Raw genomic sequence first — 24,891 nt, 5'->3', positions numbered from 1 at the left:
AAACTTACAAGAAATATTTCAAAATAATATTTTAATCAAATAAAATATACCAATATACTAATCATTAAAATGATCATTATATAGCATATAGTCTATCTTTTTTCTTACCTATGTTAGAACTGATTTTTACTCTACTTCAGTGAACAGCCTAATGTAACTACGCGGTCAACAGTTAAGTTCAAATTTATGGTAGGTAGTTGTGGACTATGGTAATAAGTAATAACCGATACTAAGTACATGTAATTACCGATAAATCGAAAATATCTCAAGCCGCCTAAAGGCAGGTTTCCATAATACACGTTCATTGACGTTCACATAAAAATCCTCTTTTTTTTTTTTGGTAATTGGTTGGTATTTATGGTAAGCTTTTAGTATACCAGATTAGTGATACAATTTTATTACATGATTACCACGTTACTGTTTCGTCAAACTCAGCTCAGTATTTTTTATGTACAAGACATGAAAATATAACCACAGTTAGATACTTAATTTAACCATTGTGAAACGTTTGAGGGGTCGTTTATCAAAAGCGAACGTGTAACTATAGTGAAAACCTGCCTTAAAATTATACTATGATAAACTGCTATACTTAACTTAATAGCCGTTGTCAGTAGACCGTAGACGTCAGAGTATAGGTTAGATTTTGTCATATTGCATAAAATTTCCACCACTATAAATGTCTACCTTTTTGTCTAAAATATAAATATTATAGTAAATAGTAATTCATAACAATTTTATCTACCAGCTCGCAATAAATGTGAAAAATAACTGCAGGATACGATTACTTAAATTTGTGATATCATTAAATTCTTTTTAATTACATGCATAGGCGAAGTCAAGAGTACAGAGTATGCAACGACTTCACTAAACAAACAAAAAGTTCTTTGCATACGAAGCTTTTGGAATCTATAATGAAGCGAGTCATCGTGTATAATACATAATATATGATACAGGTAATAATATAACAGTTTGTAGTTTTAAGTATTAAGTTACTAAATGCAATACATTGTATAATACAGTATATTATATGACATTTTTTATGGGGGGAGGGGTGGTTAAATTTTCCAGAAATATTTGCATCGCCTAAACATGAAAGCTGGTTTGTCAATGATTATACATGTATCTAGTTATTGTCGAGTATATATTTTATCACGACAAATAATAATTTGAAAATAGATAAACATTTTAAAAGTTATTCATTATAATTGAGATATCTCAAAAGTACACAATGCAGGCACTAATACTGTATCGTGGGGCTCGATGTTATTACAACGTCACCACAATTTATTTCGTTGCATATGGCCGCCGCATCGCGTGAACCAAACCATAAAGTATTTATAAAATATGTACAAAGTATGTACAAATTTAATTTACAGGATCATGTATGTATATCATGTATATGAATAGTTATTAAAATCAAAACGTTTCTGCAGGAAATATAGTATTCTAATTATGTTTTCAAACGATAATATAATGATTAATAAGTTAAACAAAGAAAAAATATAGAATTGGAAATCGAATATACGTTTTATCATTAACCCCATTGCTGTCATATTTTACCACTATTTTTTTACAAACCCTTAATCTAACATATTACCACCCTAATATTTATACGATCATTGAATCATCCCTTTTGAACTGCAGTGACATCATTCCTTTTGGACCGCCCCATTTAATACTTTATAGCTCTGATGATTTTTTAATAATCCGGTAAGCTGAAGTACATTATATTATACACTTAAAGCAAACACTATCATACAATAGACTACAACTTACAATATCGTTATCGATATGGGGGTACAAAAAAAAATAACAAAATACTTATTGACAGCATAATGCTGGGTACAATGAGTAATGACTATAATACAAAAACATTAGAATAATTATTCAAAGCTCAAATTTTAAATGTACAGTAACCCAGTAATATAATAATTAATAAATTAGACGAGCACCTCCACGTAAAATATACAATTTATATTTTACTTAACTCAAAATACTATATTTTTGAATTTAACAGTCGAATATTATAAAAATTAATCTATAAATTAAAAATAAATTAAATCAAACTAAACTTTAAAATACTTTAAAAAAAAAAAAAAAAAAAAAATGATAAATATAAAAATTAATTTAATACAACGAAACTGTTCAGTAAAGATCTTTCATTAATACTGCTTTTCTCACTGCGTTACTATAGCCTTCTTTGAAATGAAACCATACATCGCTTTTCACGATTTCGTCTCTAAAATCTGTAACACATCAAAAATTTATTTAAACAAAAATAATAATAATGCACACCTTACATAATTAATAAAATGTTTTAAAAGTAAGTGAAGAAATTATTATCGCATCGGCAGCGTGGTGTGTTTTTTAAAAAAGAAAATGGAATCATTTAAAAACCGGGTCGAGACATTTTGTTGTTTTATTCATTATTTTTAATAAAAAAATAACACAACGAGCGAGCTCTTTTCACCGTTAACCTATTAATTTTAAACGACGAGGCAGATAAACACACAATATTATGTATATTTAAAGCGCATAAAAATCTATCGACGGCTTTTGACATATTGTCGGGATTCACCTCGAGGGCTGAGGGTTTTAATCGAGCAAACAGCGGGCACACCGCAAACCTGTTACAGCGGGCAAAGGATGAAAACCGCATTAATAAAACAACCCTACCCGCGCGACCCCCGGCACAGAACTGCAACAGCAGTCGGTAGTACCTCATCCACCGTGTGTCAACACGGAGCATATAATAATATCGGACACGAATCTCATTACGTGTGCGGCATAACAAACAATAATAATCTCTCGAAAACTGTGTACGCAAACAGACGGGACTCGGTGCTCATGTTTGCGAATGCGTAATTGGCTCGGCACCTATACACTGCAAGGGCCACATTATGCGCAATTTATAATATTATAAAGGTGTGACGCATGAAACCAGTGAATATTTCATTCTATTTTTTCTACTAGATATACAAGCAGAAAACCTAGACTAGGCGATCGACGAAAAACTGTTGAATATGCTGCGTTGTGCACCGTGATGGGTAAAATTAAAATTGCAAACGATCGGAGTATACAATATAGTAACGAACGCTACGCAAATACCCACGGGACGAAAAATCGGCTCGGCTACGAAAATCTAAGGTAGTAGTGTAAAAAATATTATAATATCTTCGTGTTATATTATAACATAAGCGGTATTTTATTACAAGGTCGTAAACACACGCAGAATGCAATCGCGTATAGCGCGACACCTTTGACGGGAAATGCTCGGCGGTCGTATCGTGTGATGGATCGTATTTTTCGTCACCGTGTACATCGTTGAAAACGCTTAAATCACCACAACCGTATGTATTATTATTAATTCATTTCGTTTCTAAAGTTTGACGGTTATCTCCCAAAAGTCAATTAATTATTATACGACGTGAATATAACCAACCAGCTACAATAGATTAATATCGTCCTTTGTCACAACAAATTCGCAATACTATTCCATTAGATAATTATTTATCATAAAATAAATATGTACCTACCTATAGAGGCGCAGTTTAAGTATTTTTAGTACACCGTTATTAATCTATAATAATATATTGTTTTTTAATATTTATCTTCTAGTCAATTAAATAGTTATCGTTTGCCGGAAAACATTATGCAGTATAAATAGATTATCGAATTATGTGCACTCGCACAATACAAAACCAAAATTTCAATAAATAATAAAATAGAATAAAAATATTGACAACAAACGTACTTTGATTAAGATTTACGAGTCTAAAATATTTTTCTTTTATTATATAATATTTTTAATTGAAGATATTAAATAATAATTCAGCATGTATTTAAATTTGAAAAAAATCAAAATGTATGTTTTTGCATTTTAAGTGCATTAAATTCATAGCCTTAATTATATGGGTAAAGTATATTAATTATTAATATTGTATATAGGTACCTATAGGCTATAACCAATGATTTTACTGTTATATTTTTTATAGACATGCATAGGTTGTATGCTATAGACAGGGATAAGTCAATCGCTGATATTATGATTTTAATTAATGTTTTAATTACATTATTAATGTACCTATACTTTATAAGAAACATTATTTAATAGTATTACAAGTACTAGAATTAAAAAATTATATTTTTAATTAATTTTTTTTTTTTTATATTTCACTTTAAATTATAATTATTATTAACTAATTTAAAAACAAATAGATGGTCATGCAATTTAACTGATACATTTTCGATATAAGATCATGACGTGTTGTGCACGTTATTTCAGTTAATGATTATTTTATTTATTGTAATTAAAACAATATTATGGTTAATTTTATGTGCAAATTAATTCGATGTAGAAACTATACTGTAGAATTAGGTAGAGCCCTAACAATTAACTGTTATGTACAAAATTTTAACGCTTTTTAATAATATTGGTCTCTTTGTATGCCTTTGCTACAGCAGTCGTATTATATTAATTGGTCATTAATTCGGCACGCTTACCTTTGTGTTTGTGCCCGACGGGTGAATCGATTTCGCGACCAAAGAAATCTTTCTTTTTCTGAAAAAAAAAAGTAATATAGTAAATAAATAAACTTTATAAGTTACATTAGGATTTACGCAGTGGAGGCATGTAAGCACAAACGCAATAATACAACATGGACGACGACGTCAGTGGTGGTAGCGGCAGTAGATACCCTTCTTTAAACGACCAAAAACGGAAAAGAAACCGCCCAACCACAGCCGCACTAACATTTTAAAAGCACATATACTATATATACATATTACACATATATTATCCCGTCGTTTTTGTATACGAGTGGGGTTTAATTGATTATAAAATGTATTACGTTGGTTCGGGTTTAACGACTCGTGCACAAACCGTACATGGCCGGCGCGCGTTTATATATAATATATATAATATGTGTTTATATGTGTTTGTGTGTCTAAGGACGCAGCCCCTCCATCAACCCCTTAAGTCGGTGTCTCCCGGTCCCCCACCTAATATAGAGGGCGCGATCACGATCCCGTGCACGTTTATGTTGTGTGTGTGTGTGTTTGTGTGTGTGTGTGTGTGTGTCCGGGACGCTAAAACGGTTTAATGGATCGAAAACCGCTCTGGACCGGACGCAATAGCTAAAACGTATAGAACTACTTTATATCAAAAAGACCAGAGGTCAGTATATGATGTCGGGTCAGGAAACGTTGTACGGGTAAAGTAAGAAACTTGGCGCCTTGACGTTGGATTTATGACCGATAATGCGCGAAGGAGAGTGGTGGATGAGAGATTCTAAGGAAAGTGAATACCATGGCTGAAGCCGTTGAGGGTTGGGTCGGTGGTATATTATGGTGGATGAGTCCGGGTCGGAGGGCGAGAATGAATGATGTAGGGAGCCGGGGGAAGACTTCGTTTATACGCACGTATATACCCGGTTAGAACCAAGCGAGTCGACGGAAAGAAAAGAGGGAGATGAGTATTATAGACGACGACTACGGGACCACCAACACCACTTCGTCCATACCGGAAGTGACGGCTAGTAATGTCCGGCAATGTTTTATGAGCACAAAAGATATATATATATATATATATATAAAGTTGGCATTTTCACACCAACACCTCCACTACCTTCATCACCACCTTCTCCACTTCTACCATCACCGCAATTGGTAACAGTCAACAAACAGTAGTAACATTTCAAATATTATTCGAATTTTTGTTCATAATATTATCATTTGACGCAATAAATTCAAAATCATAATTATTTTTAACTCTATTTTTAGTAGACAAATACAGAATTTTATGAATAACTATGAAATCGAGTTATTTTCTGGCGTTGATCAAAAGTGTTAAGGACTATTTTTCAAATTATTTACAAATAGATTTTGAGACAAAAGTAGCTTACATACACAACTAAGAGTGTTTGATATTTTACTACTTTTTTATTTATTGTGAACGGTATAATTATTATAGTAACCAAATCGTATGAAAGTAATAATATTGCGTTTTATTAACTATAAATTATATTTCATAGTGATATAAATATAAAATATTCAGCAAGTGTCAGCACTTTTGATTTACTGCATCGTTGTCCATAGAAACTGAAGAATACTTGCGTTACAACAATATATAAAATATAATAAGCTCGCTTACCTATGTTCTTATAGCTTGGATTATCGAAATTATTTTCCTAACTAAAGGTACAGGAGAATAATATCCCTAAAAAATGTTTATCAACTACACGAATACCTAGACAAATTAAAGTTATAAGATCAAACAATATAAAATACAGTCGATTTGTATTATATTAAACATAATACGGACTCGTTTTTTAAATATTTATCAAAATAAATGTTTAATTTATAGTTCACACACATATGTGTTCCAAACATGAACATCTGTATTAATTTAACTACACACTAAAACAACTTTTAAATTATTTATTTTTAATTGCTACTTAAATGATAATAAATTAACCGATTTAATTCATATAAAATACAATATTATAGTACCACTTTATTTTAAATAATTAGAACTGTACTATTTGCAACACTTTATATCGGCCCTCATTGAATATTTTAAACGAATAACAATACATTATCATCCCGCAGATTAAAGAACTTTCAATCAACACTTTAAATAGTAAATTAAAAATAATTTAATTCAAGGTCGTTAAATATTATACAACAAACTCGATCTAACGATAAAATATTCATGTCAATTAGCATAAATAATTTAATCGTTAACCTATTGCTTTTTAAGCTATTGATATTTTTTTTTCATAAAACATTAACAATAAATAATTCTGTTTGTAAGACTATTTAAAATGATTACTATTATTCATCACGTCTCAAAATGGTCAAGATTCGTCCAACAACTAATGCAAGTTCATTTATTTATTCTTATTTTTATTTAATATGTTTTTCGGTTTATCAATATCACATCTAAAATTATATAAAGATATTTAAAAAAATGTCTAAATGCTTTGGTCTGCATTTAATTATCAATTAATAGAGCTGTTATATGTATAGCCTATAGGATATTAGTTAAAACTATACACCATCATAACAATTATTAATAGAAAAAAAAGAAATACAAAATTAAAAACCTCCCACATTGTAATTACAGCCATTAGTCATTATATTTTTAATTCCACTGGGAAATAAAATCAAATATAATTAAATCAATGACTTTAAATTTTAATAAAAGTAAATTTAATTATGGAGATACAGCTTGTATATAAATGTGCATATATATTATATAATATACATGTGTATAATAGCTAAGTCTTTCAAAGTTTTATAAAATACTGTTTAATACAAAACAAACGGTCGATACTAAAAGTTGAAATTGAAAACAAATGATATAACTTATTCTTAACAAACCATTATATTATATAATGTATTAGGTATATTGTATAATATAAATCAAACACCCAAAATCATATGAATTCAAAGAACACATGATAAAAAGTAATATAATATAATCTGTAATTGAGGTGTGCCTATATCTGCGCTATTCCAAAATCTTCCAATCAAAAACAAAAAAAAAAGACTATTAAAAAGGCTATTTATTTCCGATGAGATATCACCCTCACATTACATATAATATATAAGGCACCCTACATGCTCTGTGCACTAACGGTAGGCTAGACTAAAATTAAAAGATCCTTTTTTCCTCTTTTTAAATTACAGTTATCGTACGCCACGCTTTTGTACTGTTTAATATACTATATTACTATATACACGCAAAGCGTGAAAACAACCATACAAAAGAAGGCCGGTTGGTGCAGTTACTACAGAGTGAAAAAGTTAAGCCGATATTATTTAAAGTAGTGTTTATGACTAGGATTTCGATCATATATAGGTTTATACTATATAGTCAAACACTAAGTATACCAGCGCGTAGGTACATACCGTACATACACACTTCGACAGTTATTCTCCCTAAATGCCAACAATATAGAATATTATGGGATTCAAATTTATATGTTATAGTCATAAATCCAAGAATATATATTTCTATAAATTTTCTAAAAAAATTGCTTAATATTATAGAATAAAAAGTATAAAATATTTAAATGCGTTTATACGTATATGTGTCAACAATTTCTGAATAGGTAGTTAATATTATAAACTTGAAAAATGTAAAACATGTAAATAGTAGGAAAGTATTAAAAAATACAAAACGTTATTGTTTTCGTGACAAATAGTGTAATAATAACTAATGATCTTCACCTTAATCTCGATTGCAATAATGTCAAGATAATATATACATATTATTATGTTTATCCTTAGGTTTTTAAAGATAATTGACTGACGACGTTTAAATTATCAAGAACAATCTCTCAAAATTTAACTGCCACGTCAATATCAAAACAGTTGCAGGAAAATTAATAATTTAAGTTGTTGATTTTGTATATAAATTAAGTTTTCAAAAACGTATAAAAATATGAAAAATAGTGAAATACGTAAAAACACGTCTATTTATACAACAAAAAATGTTAGGACGTGTCATATAAAACTTTAAACATACAGAATCGCCTAGAACTACATAATATATTATTGAATACTTGTGTATAACTTTGGTAAATTGTACTTCATAATATACATATATTATATAGACATATAAATCCCAGCTCCTAATTATTATACTAGAGATAAAAATTGCAATAATAACATAAGAACCAGTAGGTATATATATAATACGTATAAATACTTTTTTTGGACAACCTTTGGTGCGTCTCATTAAAAAATAATCGCATGGCGCCTTACCACTCTTACACTCGGCGAAATAAATAACGCAAACGCCCGTAATCGCAGAGTAGTTCGTTATACAATGAACAGGGAAAAAATATAAGAGAGACGTAGAAAATGCGAGGTAATAAAGAAATAATAAATAAAATAACATGTAGTCATCGTCATCGTCGTGTACACACAATACGAGCATAGCATAAGATTAATTACAAGTCGAGGGTTGAGTGGCAGCGCTTTTTTTTAAATTCATTTTTTCTTTATGCTCCATCCTCTTCTCCTTTGAGCCAACACCCTCTACTCCCCTTCACGACGTCTATGTCTGAGTTCGGTTACCACCGCTCGCCGTTCCGTGGCGGTCCACTAGATCAGCGTGCGCGATGAAAGACTACGCGACTTAATGACTTTGGCGCAACTAAGAGGGCGTGACTAGCGCGCATCTCAATCTTTTGTACGTAATACACATCGTTACCAGACAATTAATATTGTATAAAAGCTATCCCCATAATAAAGTGCATTATTTATTGTCCGGACGACAGACCTGAGTGCTATATGTTATTATTATATAGAGAATATAATAGCTAGAGACCGTGAACAGCTCCGACCCATACTTATCAATCGCATCATTGCTAGCTGAACAACAGAATTCATCCGCGTTTTAAGTGTTTACAACTGAATAATATGTAATAATAATAACAATATACAATGTACTTAATTTGGGTACCGTAAAAAATATTAATAAGAAATTCTAATACATTAAACGACAGGTAAGATTCAGTGTCACTGCAGTAACTGGGAGCCGTTTACATCCAAACAACTTGTTGTTACTTGTTAGGCATAACATTGATCATCAACAGACAAAACAAAATAATATAAATTAACATTTACACAGTTGTGGATCCAGCCCGAGATAACGGGGGAGGGGATGAATATTAAAAATAACTTATATATAAGTAAGTTTTACTATAAAATAGAAAAAGCAAAAAAAAAAAGGTTATCAACTAATATTTTTATTTTTTCCTGAATAAAACACAGCCTACGGGGAGGGGGGAGAGCCTTTGCCCTCTCCCTCGCTGAATTCACTACTGAACTTACGGATACAGACTTATAAATATACACATAAACATAATACAGAAATTAAATTACAAACCGGATAGAAAATAAATATGTATTTAATAAAAACAACTTTGGCAATATTAAATTTTATGAATAAGTACAGATACAGATTAATTCATTAATATTTGTAAATATTATATACGTATAGTATAAGAAAATGTATGAAAATGTAATGCATTTATCCACAGAGACGCATTAAAGATTAATGTATGGGAGGAGGGGGGGCAAAATTATTTTGCGCCATTAGTATATTTTATGAATATTCTTATGAAAATATGAAGAACTTAAAAAAATTGTCCTCACTACGCTCGGTATTTCAGTTAGTTATTTCCATGTTTCATACAAATATCATAGCTACGCAAAAATTTTCTTTTTATACTATAATTAGTATAAACAATGATTCTTTTTTTTTTTAATAGTACTGGAAGATAGAATATTTATATTTCATTAACTAATAAATAGAAAGTTACACAAAAAATAAATTTACAAAAAATTTACCGCCCCCAAAAAACTTCCGCCCGAGCAAATGCCCCTTTTGCCCCCCCCTTTAACGCGCCTATGTTCATCCATTTTATGTTTGTACAACATAAATGTTGTTCTAGACACGGTAAGTAAGATATTTGCCTTATGGCAAAGTCAATTTTAATAATTTTGGATATAAGTTACCTCTTATCAATTTGGGTCCAAATAAACTGTGTAAAATAATAGCTTTATATAGAAATAGGACACACATAGTATCTTTAATATATATAGTAGGGATACACTATCATAATTCGAAAAGAAGGTAAAATTGGGCGCTGTAGTGTTAGAGAGCCAAGTTTAAAAAAAGGTAAATACATAAAATTAATTTATCAAAAATCGTTCTTAAAAAAAATGTCGCGAAAAAGTAAATGTTTAATACGTGCTTATATATAGCTTGAATGTTTAATAATAACTAAGTCTATATTGTCTAACACACTTAAATTAAATTATTTATTGATTAAGCTCGAATTAATTTAATTAAATTTGTAGTATTTTACCCTACTTTATTTTCTTATATATAATATTAAATACATTCATAGAGAAGGAGGAATGAAAAATAATAATGGACCCAGGGCGCCGAAATCCTTAATACGTCTCTGATAATATTTAACTTACCTACTCAATTCACGTTATTTTTGTTTATTATACAAATGCAGCTATGTTTTAATTTCAAGTATTTATCCTAGATATACTAATTATTATTTGATCTTTATTAATTAGGTATTTATATTAATTTAACATATGAATAAGTTAAAAATGAATGAATTTTATTTGAAACGAAATATATAGCATTCTTTTATTATAGTAAATAACGTCCATTAACAGTTGAGTACATACTAGCAAATATTCTAATGTTATTTTCTTCTTTTCATGATTATCACTAGAATTCACAAAGACGTTGGCTATATAAAATGTTTTTAAATTGTAAACAACTTGAATATCGAGAGAGCATTACGAAGAAATAAGTTTGTTCATCAGACAGACATATTTCAATAAAAATTAATATATCAATCATGCGGTTCATCATAACCAACATTATCATTACGAGTACTATATTATAATAATACACTATATAATCCCACACAATCGGAAACAAGAAAGGGCACAAGCATGAGTACGAGTATACGGACTGGGGTGGATTGCATGTTAATAAATCACGAAGCAATACTGAATACATGGTATAACTGTCGGGTACACGCTATTAGTCAAACAGTTACACCCTTTTATAGTAAGTAGGTATTGTTATCGTTGTAGCCGACCCTCTTAGAGTAAGGGATATAAACATCGAACACCACCACCCACAAAATCGAATAGGGTGTTCTGTTTAAGCACACAAAAATAATACGAAGCACTATTAAACGACTATGTATCGGGGCGTAATAGTTCTCTACATAAACCGTTTAACGACCACTTAAATGTGATTTTTAAATAAAATTCTAGGTTTAAGTATAAAGATATATAAAAAATTCTCGCTCCATATATTTGACAACATTTCAAAAGCAAAGTATATATATGAGTTTGAGTTTAGATTAGTTGTTTTAGGTTTTTTTTACTACCATCTATTAAGTACAAAATCGATTAATTATTTACTGGGCATTAATCAAGTAAGAATCTAAAAAGTATATAAATAACAAATTACGTTTATGGAAACATATTTTATGTAAGAAACTTTACTAACTACACAATAAAATGTTTTAATATTAACAAAATGCCTACAATGGAAAAAAAAAATACTAAAATGTTTAAACGTCTACAAGGAAAAAGTGTGTAAAATATAATATAAACAAGTGCATAATATATATTATAAATGGACTCAACTATATACTTCATTGTACGGTATTTTGTTTACAAGATACTGAAATTAATGAAGCAAATCGAAATGTTCCACTTGGATAACTTCCTCCCTAAGTATTAACTGTAATCATAAGAAAATACTGCCAAAAGTTGTTTTATAAAACCATTGTTAACGGACATTTAACAAATATTTGTTTAAATAATGCTTAACATTTTTAAAATTTAAAATATTAATTTCTAACTCGTGACTGGTACTTCTCCAAAGTATTAGGTACTTTTTATTAATTTAACATAAAACTAAATCATAAAATATTTAAAATATTTAAATAAAATAATCAATAAAAAAAACTAAAATAAAATATTAGCTGATTAAAATTCAAAAGATCATTCTGCGCCTATTTTTAAAACTGATAAATATTAAGATAAAAATATATTTATTAGTAATTAAACACTTCATCATTTCTATAACACAATATGTAAGTTAAAAACATTTCATTAACTAGGGGTAGGTAATTTAAAAAATGGAGTTTTCTAACACTTTCAAATTTAATATTAGAAATAAACAGATTTTTTATTGTTAACACTTTTAATAATCATATTTATATATAATTATACTTACAGTTACTTTTGTAGAACCAACAATTTTGGGTGTAAGTCTTTGTAAATGATTAGGTGTTACTTGCTTATTTCTGGCACCTAATACAATAATTATACAGTTATAATAATTATTATAATACTTTTATGACTATTATTTATTAAATTGTACAAAAATGATAAATATATATATAAAATATCTATAAATACAGTTCTAATAATTTATTATTTTTAAAAACAAAGTGTAGCCCAATTAAATATTATAATATAATTATCCAAATTATTGAAACCAATCTAGATAATAAAAACCAACCTGAATGATTGAATTAAATTGGTATTTAAATTCCATTTAGTGTATGGTTTTTAAAACAATTAAATATGTTCCACTAAATATTTACATTTTAAAAGTTAATTATATTTTAATATATAATTATTAAAAGTATTTTAAATCAAATACATGATACATATCTATGCACAAATAATGAATAAAAATAGGATCTACACATTGAATTTGAGTATACAGAAAACAAGGTAAATCAAAAATTTTGATTCAGATATCTGTTAAGTAAAACAAGTGTGTAGTAACTAATGTATTAATTAATATAAGAAAATATATAGCTCCATACCAAAAATTTAATAATTTAATTTAATTTCAATCATAAAAACATTATAATGCCTATAAATGTAATATTGAAAAGAAATATTATTTTTATTTTCAATTTTCTAATAAATATCAATAACTTTTTTATCTTGACAGATTAAAAATATTGAAATAAATCGCCTTGGAAGCATTTAATTTAATAAGTTTCTATAATAAACCTAACTGATTATAACATAAAATTTCCCATCCTCAAACATAAATAAACTCAATTTCCACCATTCTACGGTTTTAAATAACTGTATATTACCATACTGATATTAAAGAGGATGTTTTGCGCACTCTGTACTAATAAAAGAAACCTATTTTATAAAATTATTTTAAATACTGATATGAAATTTGAAAATGTCACAAAATATAATTACAATATCAATTGACCTTTAACGCTTTTTGGAGTAGAAACATTTTTTTCATTTTCATCAAACTGATCCATTTCTACAGTAGTATTATTTAGTTCTGCAAGAGGTTTTCTTATTCTTAATTTTTCCAATTCTATTTCTCTAGAAATAAGCTGTTTGGTAGCATAACTCGAAGTTGGAAATGTTTCCAACCCAGGAAATCTTACTGCATCATCTACACATCTAAAAAATGTAAGACACAATGTAATTATTTATTTATAATTATACATGGTATAAATAATTTCATGATTATATTTTTTTAGAAATAATAGTTTTTTCAATAAAAACAAAAATATTTTCTCGTGTTCTAAAAATATGGCCAATATGTCACTTTTGGTACACATACCATAGGTTTGCCATCAAAGCACTTAAAATTTAAAATTTGTATTCTTTAAAGCGATAAGTTTTAGGTAAAACACCTTAGAAAAAAAAAACCACTTATGCAGTGAAATACACAAATTAGTAAAATATTTTTAACTGAAATTGTGTAAAATGCCGATGATATAGTCCTTAAATAGTGTAAAGAAAACTGGAATAGGGTAGGTCCTAATATTAAATTCAATTTGAATCTAATAAAAACTATGGTTAGTGGATTATTATCATTTTTTTTTTTTTTAAATAGATAAATCTTACTTAATTTTATCACATTTCTTAATTGCAAAATGTTGTCAAAGTTAAAAGTTATCTACCTATACAATTATGTATGTATTTTACAAACACAATGGATTTATTAATGCATATATTATACTCGAAACCATATGCCTGTGTCCTCACAACTAAAAAACTATTACATTACTATAATAATTTATCTTAATAAATTTCATAAATTACTTATCTATCTTATTCACTCTAATAGTAGAAGGTTTGCAAAAAATATTTAATAAAATCTTTTAACAATAAAATAATTACTAAAATGTAATAAGAAATTGTATAAATTAAAATAGTTAAACAAATTATGGACTAAATACTGATCCCACAGATGTTCAACAGAGTTATGATAATATAATAATATAATGTATTATAAAATAACAACTAAAATTATTTTGTATTTTATAACTGTTATTTTATTAATATTGCTTTGTTAATGTCAATGTTAAAATTAATTTTTATTCTATAAGATATAGAATTAACTCTTGGTCCTTCACACGAAATACTCAGTGGAACCCATTATTATTTTAAGAAGAAAAATTTAACTAAAATAAATATATAACTTAGAACTTATAAACTTAAATTTCTAATTATTTTTTAATTGACTATACAATATATACATTATCTAAAGGATACAGAGATAAAAACGATTTTTGTGAAATATTGTTTACATTTTTTAATAATATTTAATTGATTTGTTACTTACGGATTGAGTACAAAATTAAAAGACCCATCAGCATCTCTTTCTTGAAAAAAATTTAAGCCGTAATCAATCATAATACTAACAACTTTTGCAAGATCTTCTTTTTCTTTTTGAGTAAACAGTTGTGTACTAATCTATGAAACAATAATTAAATTATTAATGTTTAAATAAAAACTTGAAATACATAAGCAAAGGCTTAAGTTTATCTTAGTGTTTATACTTACTGATCTAAGATTTGGAACAGCAATATGCATAAGTAATGGCATAGTGTCTAATAATATTTGATCACGATGTAGAAATGTCCGAATACTTGGGATAATACCAGACATCAATTCATCCATAATTTGTTTATATTTGTTTATTTTTATTGTTGCCTAATCAATATAAACAACCATGAAAAATAAATCATACATTATTGTCTATACATTGGCTCTTATTAAGCCTGACATGAACTATCCATACCATTATATTATTGTCAGTTTAAAATTAAATTACCACATTCACAACAGATACTATTATCATAATAACATATTCATGCATGCTAAATTACTCCAATATTGGTATGGTATTAAATGCATTATATTTTAGTTAGTGTTATAATAAATTAATATATCAATCTTTTTGTCAAAGTCTCCTACAATTATTAATTGATAAGTATGTGTAAGTTGAACACTGATGTTTTTTTTTTTTTTTAAAACCTCAATATTTCAATGTCACAATTATTATACTTAAATATGCTAATATTTTAAAGAATCTTTCGAAGTATAAAAATATTATATTCGAAGACAAATAAAAGTAAAAATTCTATAATATATTCATGTAAAATAGTAAATATAAGTACCACAATATTGTTATCAGACTGCGTTTTCAATTATTGTCCATTTTTAGAATATTAATACTATTTTATACTCAGAAAATGATGATGACAATAGCAACAATAATAGTTGTTAAATAATTGTATAATAGTTGTATTTAATTAATTAAATTAGATATACATAAATAGGTATTAAAATATATTACAGATAATGAATATATATTGATAGTAATGTCTAAATATCTATTCAATTATATACTCCATACCTTTATTATGTTAGATTATTCTTTTTAATTTTACTTTCTTTACTACCTCCAAATATTAATTTAATTAAATAACTTTACAAAGTAATACAAACATTCTCAATTCATTAATTTCTCATCTATTGTTTATATACAAAGCCCAATACTTAGTTATAATAAATTACTAATACATTAATACTTGGTATTTGTATACATGAATAATGTACAATAATAAAATAAAGAGAACTCTAACCTCTATAAAAGTTATGTTAAAAACTATTATAAACTAGCAAGGGTTTGGTTAGGTTAGATTAGCTGCCTAGAAACTTTTAAAATAATTTAAAATACCAAATACAAACAATTACGTATTCAAATTCAGATATCATAAGAATAAAATCTTTGGTTTTAGTAATCAAAGAATGGTTCACTACGACCTCAATGCACTTAGGCCTCAAAACTTCATTCATCAAACTTTTCCCCCTAGTTCTTTTAAATTTTAGCCCTAGTTCATATCACAATAGTAAGCATTAAATCATAAAAACCTAAGATAATACAGCTAACTAATTTATTCTAAGTATCTAATACAATTTAAAGATTATCATAAAGATGTATTTTGTTTTTTAATTAAATTAAAAATAGTTTTATATTTAAAAATTACCTCAATAGTTTAAGAAATAGCAAACAATATTCTTTATCAAATTAAAATAATAATTAAAAGCACTAATCAAGCAAGATTTTCCTATTATCAGATAGCATTAAATAATTCAATTAAAAAATATAACTCACTTCATATGCAGCACTTGGATAAGTAATTTTAGGCCATGCAAATGTAGCAAATAAACAGTGCCAAGTAGCAAAATTATATGGCAAATAAGGAAACAGTGAGTAATTTTGAGAAGAGTTAATTACACGCATTATCTTGTCAAAATTACAAAACCATTCGAGGCCTTCAACAATCTAAAAATAAAATAATAATAATAATAATAATAACAATAACATATAATGTAAAATAAATAATTAGCATACATTTGTTAATGATGAATCTTTATGCTTGAGGATTAAATAATTTTCAAAAATTCCTTGGCTAAGCTTTTCATAATCTCCATAACTCTGGACAGTTTTTAAAACACTATTTATTCTAAAAAAAAAATAATAGTATACTACATTCATTAATATTTTCTAGATTATAAGTTTCAATTATAACATACAAAATAATTTTATTATACAAATACCAATTAATGGTATTATCAAAACAATAATATAAATTCTTCTATATATTCATTAATAAAATTAATTTTACTTTTATAAAAATATTTATTAATTCAATACAGTCAAGTATAAAAGTTTAATTTATTAGAATGTCAATTTAACTTTATTTTAGCTGCAGCAGTTAAATATAACTTTAGCAGTCCGTTTTCTTTATAAATTGAAATTATATAATTAAATGATCTTTTTGAAAAACATTTAAATTTTATAATTCATATTCAGTAGAAAAAAATAAACTGAAGTTTGTTTCAGTATCTTTATTTTCTTAGTTATGAAATCAAAAAAACTATCACAATTCACAAGTATATGATAAATAATTGAGAAGTAATTTTTAAGCTAAAAAACCTATTATAAAAATGCAAGAAAATGAAATTTTTGAGAGAATAGTGGATTGTTTTTTTTAATATAGACGAAAACAACAAATAACAAATTATAGTAATAAGAAAACTTAATAAAAAAATAATTAATAAATTTAAAATCTAAAATTAACAAATAATTGTCATTTAACTTTACTAAACATATTATTTTACCTGTCTTTCATAACATTATTATGACTTGAAAAACCATCACTTGTGCTATTTGGATTGTTCTCAAAACAGCTAAGATAAACGTACATAAATAAATAAATGTTCATACAATTATTTATTATTATAAAAATAGAATTAATATTATTACGTTTTTTTTATTTGAAATATCTCTTGCCATACAGTAAAAAGTCCTTTTTGCATATCTTTTGAGCCAATGTTTGCATTTTTCACATGCGATAAACTTACTGATTGATTTTTAAAACATGACAATGTTGACAAACATGATCTTATATCATTATTTGTTTTGGTACCAAGTGCAGTCATTGCACCCATATCTGTTTTAATGTTTTCATAACTTGATATTTCCATTAATCTTTCTACCAATCTTAACAAAAATATTATTTATTTTTATACTTTAAGTATATAGTTTATTATAAAAATAATAACTTACCTAACTGATGATGTAGGGGGGAAATTTAATACAAAAGCATTTTGTCTTAAATTTCGTAAAGCTGGTACATAAACATCATTACAAATACAAATTATTGGTCTTTTTAATATAGAACTTTTTTCTTCTTTTTTGTCAGTTTTTTTTTTACGATTCATGCGTTTTTCTGTAGCAAATTTTATCAAAAAATCTATTGATGCCTGAAAAATAATGAATAAATATTTATTTGTTAAATATCAATTTAAATCAATCAATGTTTTATTAAAAAAGGTTATTATCAAAATACATACAAAATTAAACTAATTATTTTTATTAAGCTACCAATTTAAAATTATAAAGAATTCTGTAAATATGGTTGTTGGCTATTGCTTTTTTTTCTTTTCTAAATATATAAAATTACAAAAACTACGTCCCCTCATTAAGAAAAATAAATTTTCAAAAAAAAAATCACTAGCCCATTAATTAAATTTCTTAATTATACATTTTTTTGAACATGAACAAAAAAAACACTATTTATTTAATCTTGGCAATATCATTTTTTGCATTATGTGCATTCATATTATACTAAATAGCATATTTAAAACAATACAAAATATGAATTTAGAACTAAGTTAAGTAATATTATGATAGACTATTATTATATCAAAGATCAACTATTTATAATTTTGTAAGGTTACTTAAGAAAATCAAGAAATTTTTAAAGACCATCAAAATTGAATATATCAATTTATCCAATGAAAATTTAAGCTAAATCAAAAATCAAATGAAAATTTATGAAAACTTCATTTAATTAATCATTGAAAAACATAATTCTAGTCTGTGGATCAAATTAAGTTTGCATATAGGCTGCCATTTTGTAACCCCTGATATATACTAATCATGTATAGTTACTACAATAATACAATATATATATACTTACTACAGGTGCTCCATCAATTTCATCCAACACTAAACAATTAGGCCTTGAATCTTTACTCATCACAGAACACATCTGTGTAGTAGCTTCAAGCTGTCTTTTAAAACCAGTAAGATTACGATCATCACTAGCATTCATTTCAACAACATTATAGCCTAATAATAGAAATAATATAAATATAAGATATAATTTTGTATGATTATAATATGATTAACATCGAAATTGAGTACCTGCTTGTCGAGCTACCAAATGAGCTAAAGTAGTTTTCCCAAGACCAGGTGGCCCACATAACAATGCTAATTTATACTTAGGACAGTTATTTTCATCCAGTTCTTCATCTAAGGTTTGGTTTTTTTTTGTAAATTTATTTCCTGTATTAAATTTAAAACTAATAACACATGTAGGTTTTGAAACTATAATTGAACATTTAAGTAAAATACACATATATTTTTTCTTACAATCAATTGTATTTATTTCTTTAATGATATTAAAGTAAATAAAACACTAACTATATAATATTGAGAATAATGCAATATTGAATTAATAAACATAAACCAAATGTTAATCCTATCCATAATATGACTTTATGTTTAAGTACAGGAGATTCTAAATGTATGCTAAGTATGTTGAAATCACAACAAATTTGTTACCTATTTTTTTTTTTTTTTTAACCCCACAAGCTATATTTGTAATATAAATATGTATTAACAAATACATGCTATGCTTAAACGTGTTTGCAGTACTTAATTAAAGAAAAAGACTGTACATGGTTTGCAAACTCTGGTATATACTCTTGAATTGAAAATTTTTAATTAAGCCATGAATATTAGTTTATAGGCATTGCCACCACCAATCTAAAATATGTGTTGATACCACGATACTCGGATATGAAGATTTGAACCAGTTGATCAAGTAATAACCAATTTCATCTTCAATATTTATGCACGAGGAAATAATATACATAAATATACATATTATATAATTTATTAAAAATATACCTGCTGATTTGTCATAAACATCATTAGAAGCTTTTCTTTTTTTGTGGACTTCCTTGTTAAATACTATTTTATCCCATAGTTTTAGCCAATGCAATAATATTCTATTAGTACTTTCATCACTCAACAAATCCAAATATCTATTTGGCTTATATTTCTGAACCCACAATTCTGCTGTGTTGTCAATATTATTCATCAAGGTACCAGCATCATTTTGATTTATTTCTGATCGTATAGCTTCATTATTCTCGATCTATGCAAAAAACATTGGTTATTAGAAATCTATGACATAAGATGAATTTAAACCCCAAATTAAAGCCCGTTTAAAAAAAAAAAATTATTTCTATAATTTGTTATTTTTTCCAAAGTGTACAATTTATTACAAAATTATTTTTCAGCATAGTTAGTGAATTGTTCAATATAAGTCCAATAACTAGTATTAACTTTTACTTCTACTTTCTAAAGTGTTTTCCACACTTTTCTTGTGCTATTCTAAACAGCTTATTTTACCTCTTCATCGACTGTGAAATGTTTTGTCCAACTAAAGTAATTTTCAATAAAATAAATCAAAAATGTTCAGAACATACCACAGCAAAAAAATTTAGAAAACAGTTGTGAGCTAAGCGTTATGGAGATAACAATATTAGTGAAGAAGACTGCCTTTTAACATTCCTCTACTTTTGTTTTGTAACAGTCACCTTTCATTTTTTAATGATTTTGTAGCATCATGCTACCGTTAATAGCCAATGTTTATTATCTTATAAATTATGAAAATGTCAAACAAGCTGTTTATAATTTAAATAAAAGCAGATCTCTAGGTATTGAAAATATATCAAAACATGTAATAACTACATGAAATAATAGCTAGATATCTTTAGAACAAATTCTATGCATTAGGTAAATATATAACTTTTAAAAATTAATAAGTGTTACTCTCTAAACTGCTTTTATAAAATCTAAACAATAAATAAATAATGGAACCTTCTCATAAGCACGTGCAATCAAATCATCAATAGGGTCTGAAAGCAATTGCACTGATTTTGTATGCCATGACAAACTTGATATCTGAAACATAGAAAATAAGTAAAAGAATTATAAATTTAGTACATAATAAAGTATTTATTCTAAATTGTGATAAATATTTTTAAAATACTTCTTCTTGTACAGCATCTGCAGATCGAAAACGAATGTATAATCTTTGATTTTCATCGTCACACGCAGGAAAAAAAGACCATGATGGCACTCTTCTTGAAACACTTTCATGAGGACAAAAATGACTAGAAAATATGCAATATAACAATTTTTTATTCAACAAATATATATTTAAGAATACATATCAAATATTTTATTAATTTTGTACAAACATAAGCATGTGCATGGGAAAAGTCAGAGGAAGCTACCCCACCATGCATAGTTTTCCGCCCTCAAAATTTTAATACGCAAAAGAGAATAAAATACTATTATTTTATATTTTATAATGATAAGACAGCATAAGAAATAGTTGCTGGTTTGTTCTGAGAAAATAATGGCAATACAACAGTGTCAAATATATACCGTAACATCAAACTTAATAATGCAACTCAAATGTCAGAAAATTGTTATTGTTAATCATCTTATTTTTAGAAAGGACGCATTAAAAAGTGTAGTGAAATTTTTATATTTAAGCATATAATTATATAAATCAATACATAATACGGTCTAATATAACCACATCCGTGATTGTATGAGAATTAATTACAAAAATAGAAATCTTAACTCTAGAATAAAATTGGAAAAAATCAGGAGGAGCCAACACCCTTAAAGCCAAAAGCTACTGCAGTATTAAATCTTCTGTTAAGAAAACCAGCATATGCTTATGAGTATAAACATATTATGGTATTATATGTAAAATCTGGATTTTTATGAATTTTCATATTTTTTTTAGTTTGAATAAGCAAAAATTAATAAAATTATTGTGATATTTTATTTAACAGATAATGCATAGAAAAAGTATATGCATTAAAATATATATTTTAGGGATAATAGCATATTTATTAAAAAAAATTATTTTTTAATGTACATAAAAGATAAAAATTGTATACATAATTTACAAACCTAAATGCTTAGAAAAATTTTAAAAAGATGTTTTTACTGCTTATAGTATATCACAAAACAGTTTTTTTTCACAATAGATTATCCATGATTGGCACTCTTATTAATAAAAAATAACTTGATAAATACGCATAATACATTGTACATATTATAGCTGAATTGTTTATCAAATTTTAATCAAAAGTTAATGTTTATCTTTTAATATTTATCAAAGAAACAAATAACATTATTTTGAATAAGAGCATATTTTACATACTTTTCAAACATTTAAGAATGTAATAATAATATTATAGTATTCATTTTTAATATTTTTAAGTATGTACAATCTGGACTTTAGTTAAAACATTTTAGTTTTTACAAATAATTAGATAATATTAATTTAAAAAAATTACTTTGAGTTATTGCAAGAGGTAGATGATAAAAAATTGGATCTTTTTCCAGATTTGAATATTTTTCTTTGATCAATAATTCTTTTTATTAAATCTTGTTGTTTAATATCTTTATCAGTTAATGGATCTACTTTTGAACGTTTTAAAACAGGTTCCACTAAAATAAAATTGAAAATGTATTAACAACTTACACTTAGCAACTAGATTTATAAGTCTCAACAATTATTTACAATATTAAATACATTTATTTTTTTGTTTTTAATTGCATTCAAATATAGAGCATATAAATAATAAATTGATTTAAAATCATATATTATTATTTAATATAAAGTTTAATGATTACATAAAAATTTGAAAACTTACAATCTTCATCATCAAAATTAATATCATCTGTATTTCCAAATAGATCTTGTACATTTAAAGATCTTTTATTGTTGATAGTAATAATAGACCCTGAAGTACTTTGTTGTGCCTGGAAATTAGTAAATAAATAGTGAATATAATTTTGAATAGAGTATTGTACAACTTTAAATATAACATACTTTGTTTTTATTACTATCATCCAGATTAAAAGAAACCATTGATGTTTGAGATAAAGGAAACACACCATTTAATTCACTTGACAAATTTAAATTCCCTTCAGAATCAGCTACGTCATTAGAAGAAAACTTTAAACTTCGTCTTGTATCTTTTGGTGAGCATATTTTAACAGCTATAGACAATAAAAATAAAAAATACTATTATAGAACTTCTTACTATTACAATATACATAATAATTTACAAGATGGTAATTTTATCATTTTAAAGTAATTATGTATCTGCATTCTGCAATGGTTTTACTGTAAACAGGATATTTGATTTTTCACTGCTATCGTAAAAAAATTAAACTTTATCTTTATAGTATACCAAATGTCTATTAAATATTAGATTGGCTTTAGCAATCACAAAAGTCTGCACATAGATGAAGTCGTAACTTATAGAGATGGGTAAATTTTGTTATCTAGAATATTGTATTATATAATATTATTTTAGCATAAAATATAATAAATGAATACAGAACTATAAATGGATGAAAGAGTGGAAGCAGCAAAGCCAAACCAGTAGTGAAACGTATGAGAAAAATACAATCTGTTTTCACCCATTCTATGTAATATTAAGTTAAGTAGAGTATAGTATAGTATATTTACAAATTATATTCAATCTGATATTAAATTGAAGGAGCTTAATCACTTAACAAAAATGGTTGTTTATTTTTAAATGTTATGGTTATACCTAATAATAATAAAAAAAATCAATAAAATTATGTAAATGTGATGAAATTACTATCGGTTGTAAAGTCCATTTCATTCATCATTTCCAATTCATCAGCGTGCATCATTTCAAATTCTTCTTCTGGGTCCAAGTAGTCCATTTTATGGCTTTTCAATTACACTTTTACACAAACTAAATAGTATATTAAATATATAAAACCTATGAACGTTGTTTTATATCTATTAAATTATCGTTTAGTTGCAATTTTAATTATTAAATAACAATACTTTTAATTTATTATTTTATTATACATCAGTATAATATAATATCAATGTTGTATTATTATTTTTTATTATTGGTGGATTTCAGTTGTCCCGTGTCCGAAAAATGATAAAGACTCAAATAAAGATATTTGTAGTGAAATGGCGGCAAAATTATGTCCTTATCACAAACCTAATAATAAGGTCCACGAAAGATGTTCACAGAATATTATGGTAACGATGATAACAGTGATGCTAGGTATATGAACATAATATTGGTACAGCCACAGACTACTTACTTTGAATGGATGTCTATTGTCTATATTATCAGTTATCACAGAACAATAATATTATACATATTCTAAGACTATAATATTATACATTTCGTAGGCGATTCTGTGCAATCGTGGTTAATGTGTTAATGATAAAAACCAGTTTACCTGGCACCGGATAATGGTCAATGGATTGATGTTGGAGTACAGCCAATAGGATATGCAGTAGGTTGTAG

The 24,891-nt window shown here is 26.4% G+C and overlaps 1 protein-coding gene across 1 annotated transcript; it reads right to left on the bottom strand.

Annotated features, from left to right (window-relative positions):
• Positions 1 to 2,093: 2,093 nt before the first annotated feature.
• On the bottom strand, positions 2,094 to 24,283 carry LOC112597752 (chromosome transmission fidelity protein 18 homolog). The gene is made up of 20 exons (XM_025343941.1): positions 24,196 to 24,283; positions 23,415 to 23,584; positions 23,236 to 23,344; positions 22,876 to 23,029; positions 21,546 to 21,669; positions 21,374 to 21,457; positions 20,396 to 20,645; positions 19,628 to 19,768; positions 19,401 to 19,552; positions 18,485 to 18,681; positions 18,182 to 18,418; positions 18,037 to 18,105; positions 17,267 to 17,378; positions 17,027 to 17,197; positions 15,409 to 15,558; positions 15,188 to 15,318; positions 13,814 to 14,016; positions 12,803 to 12,879; positions 4,504 to 4,561; positions 2,094 to 2,246 (listed from the first exon to the last, which is right to left on the bottom strand). Exons 1-20 carry the CDS (start codon positions 24,281 to 24,283, stop codon positions 2,146 to 2,148), a joined length of 2,778 nt encoding a protein of 925 aa, XP_025199726.1. The 3' UTR covers positions 2,094 to 2,145.
• Between the last annotated feature and the right edge of the window lie 608 nt (positions 24,284 to 24,891).

This window comes from Melanaphis sacchari, unplaced genomic scaffold (genome assembly GCF_002803265.2).
Source record: "Melanaphis sacchari strain LSU unplaced genomic scaffold, SCAv2.0 Contig43_pilon_pilon, whole genome shotgun sequence".
In the NCBI taxonomy this organism is placed as follows: Eukaryota; Metazoa; Arthropoda; class Insecta; order Hemiptera; family Aphididae; genus Melanaphis; species Melanaphis sacchari.
Note: the sequence above shows the minus strand (reverse complement) of the source record. Positions and strands in the feature narration are given on the sequence as shown.

What these genes read in the sequence shown, in the direction of transcription:
- LOC112597752 (XM_025343941.1), bottom strand. Translation starts at nt 24,283, where the DNA reads ATGGACTACTTGGACCCAGAAGAAGAATTTGAAATGATGCACGCTGAT. An exon ending in CAGATGCTGTACAAGAAGAA is followed by an intron (nt 21,458 to 21,545) that starts GTATTTTAAAAA and finishes TCTATGTTTCAG; the next exon opens with ATATCAAGTTTGTCATGGCA. An exon ending in TACTCCAAAAAGCGTTAAAG is followed by an intron (nt 12,880 to 13,813) that starts GTCAATTGATAT and finishes TTATTGTATTAG; the next exon opens with GTGCCAGAAATAAGCAAGTA.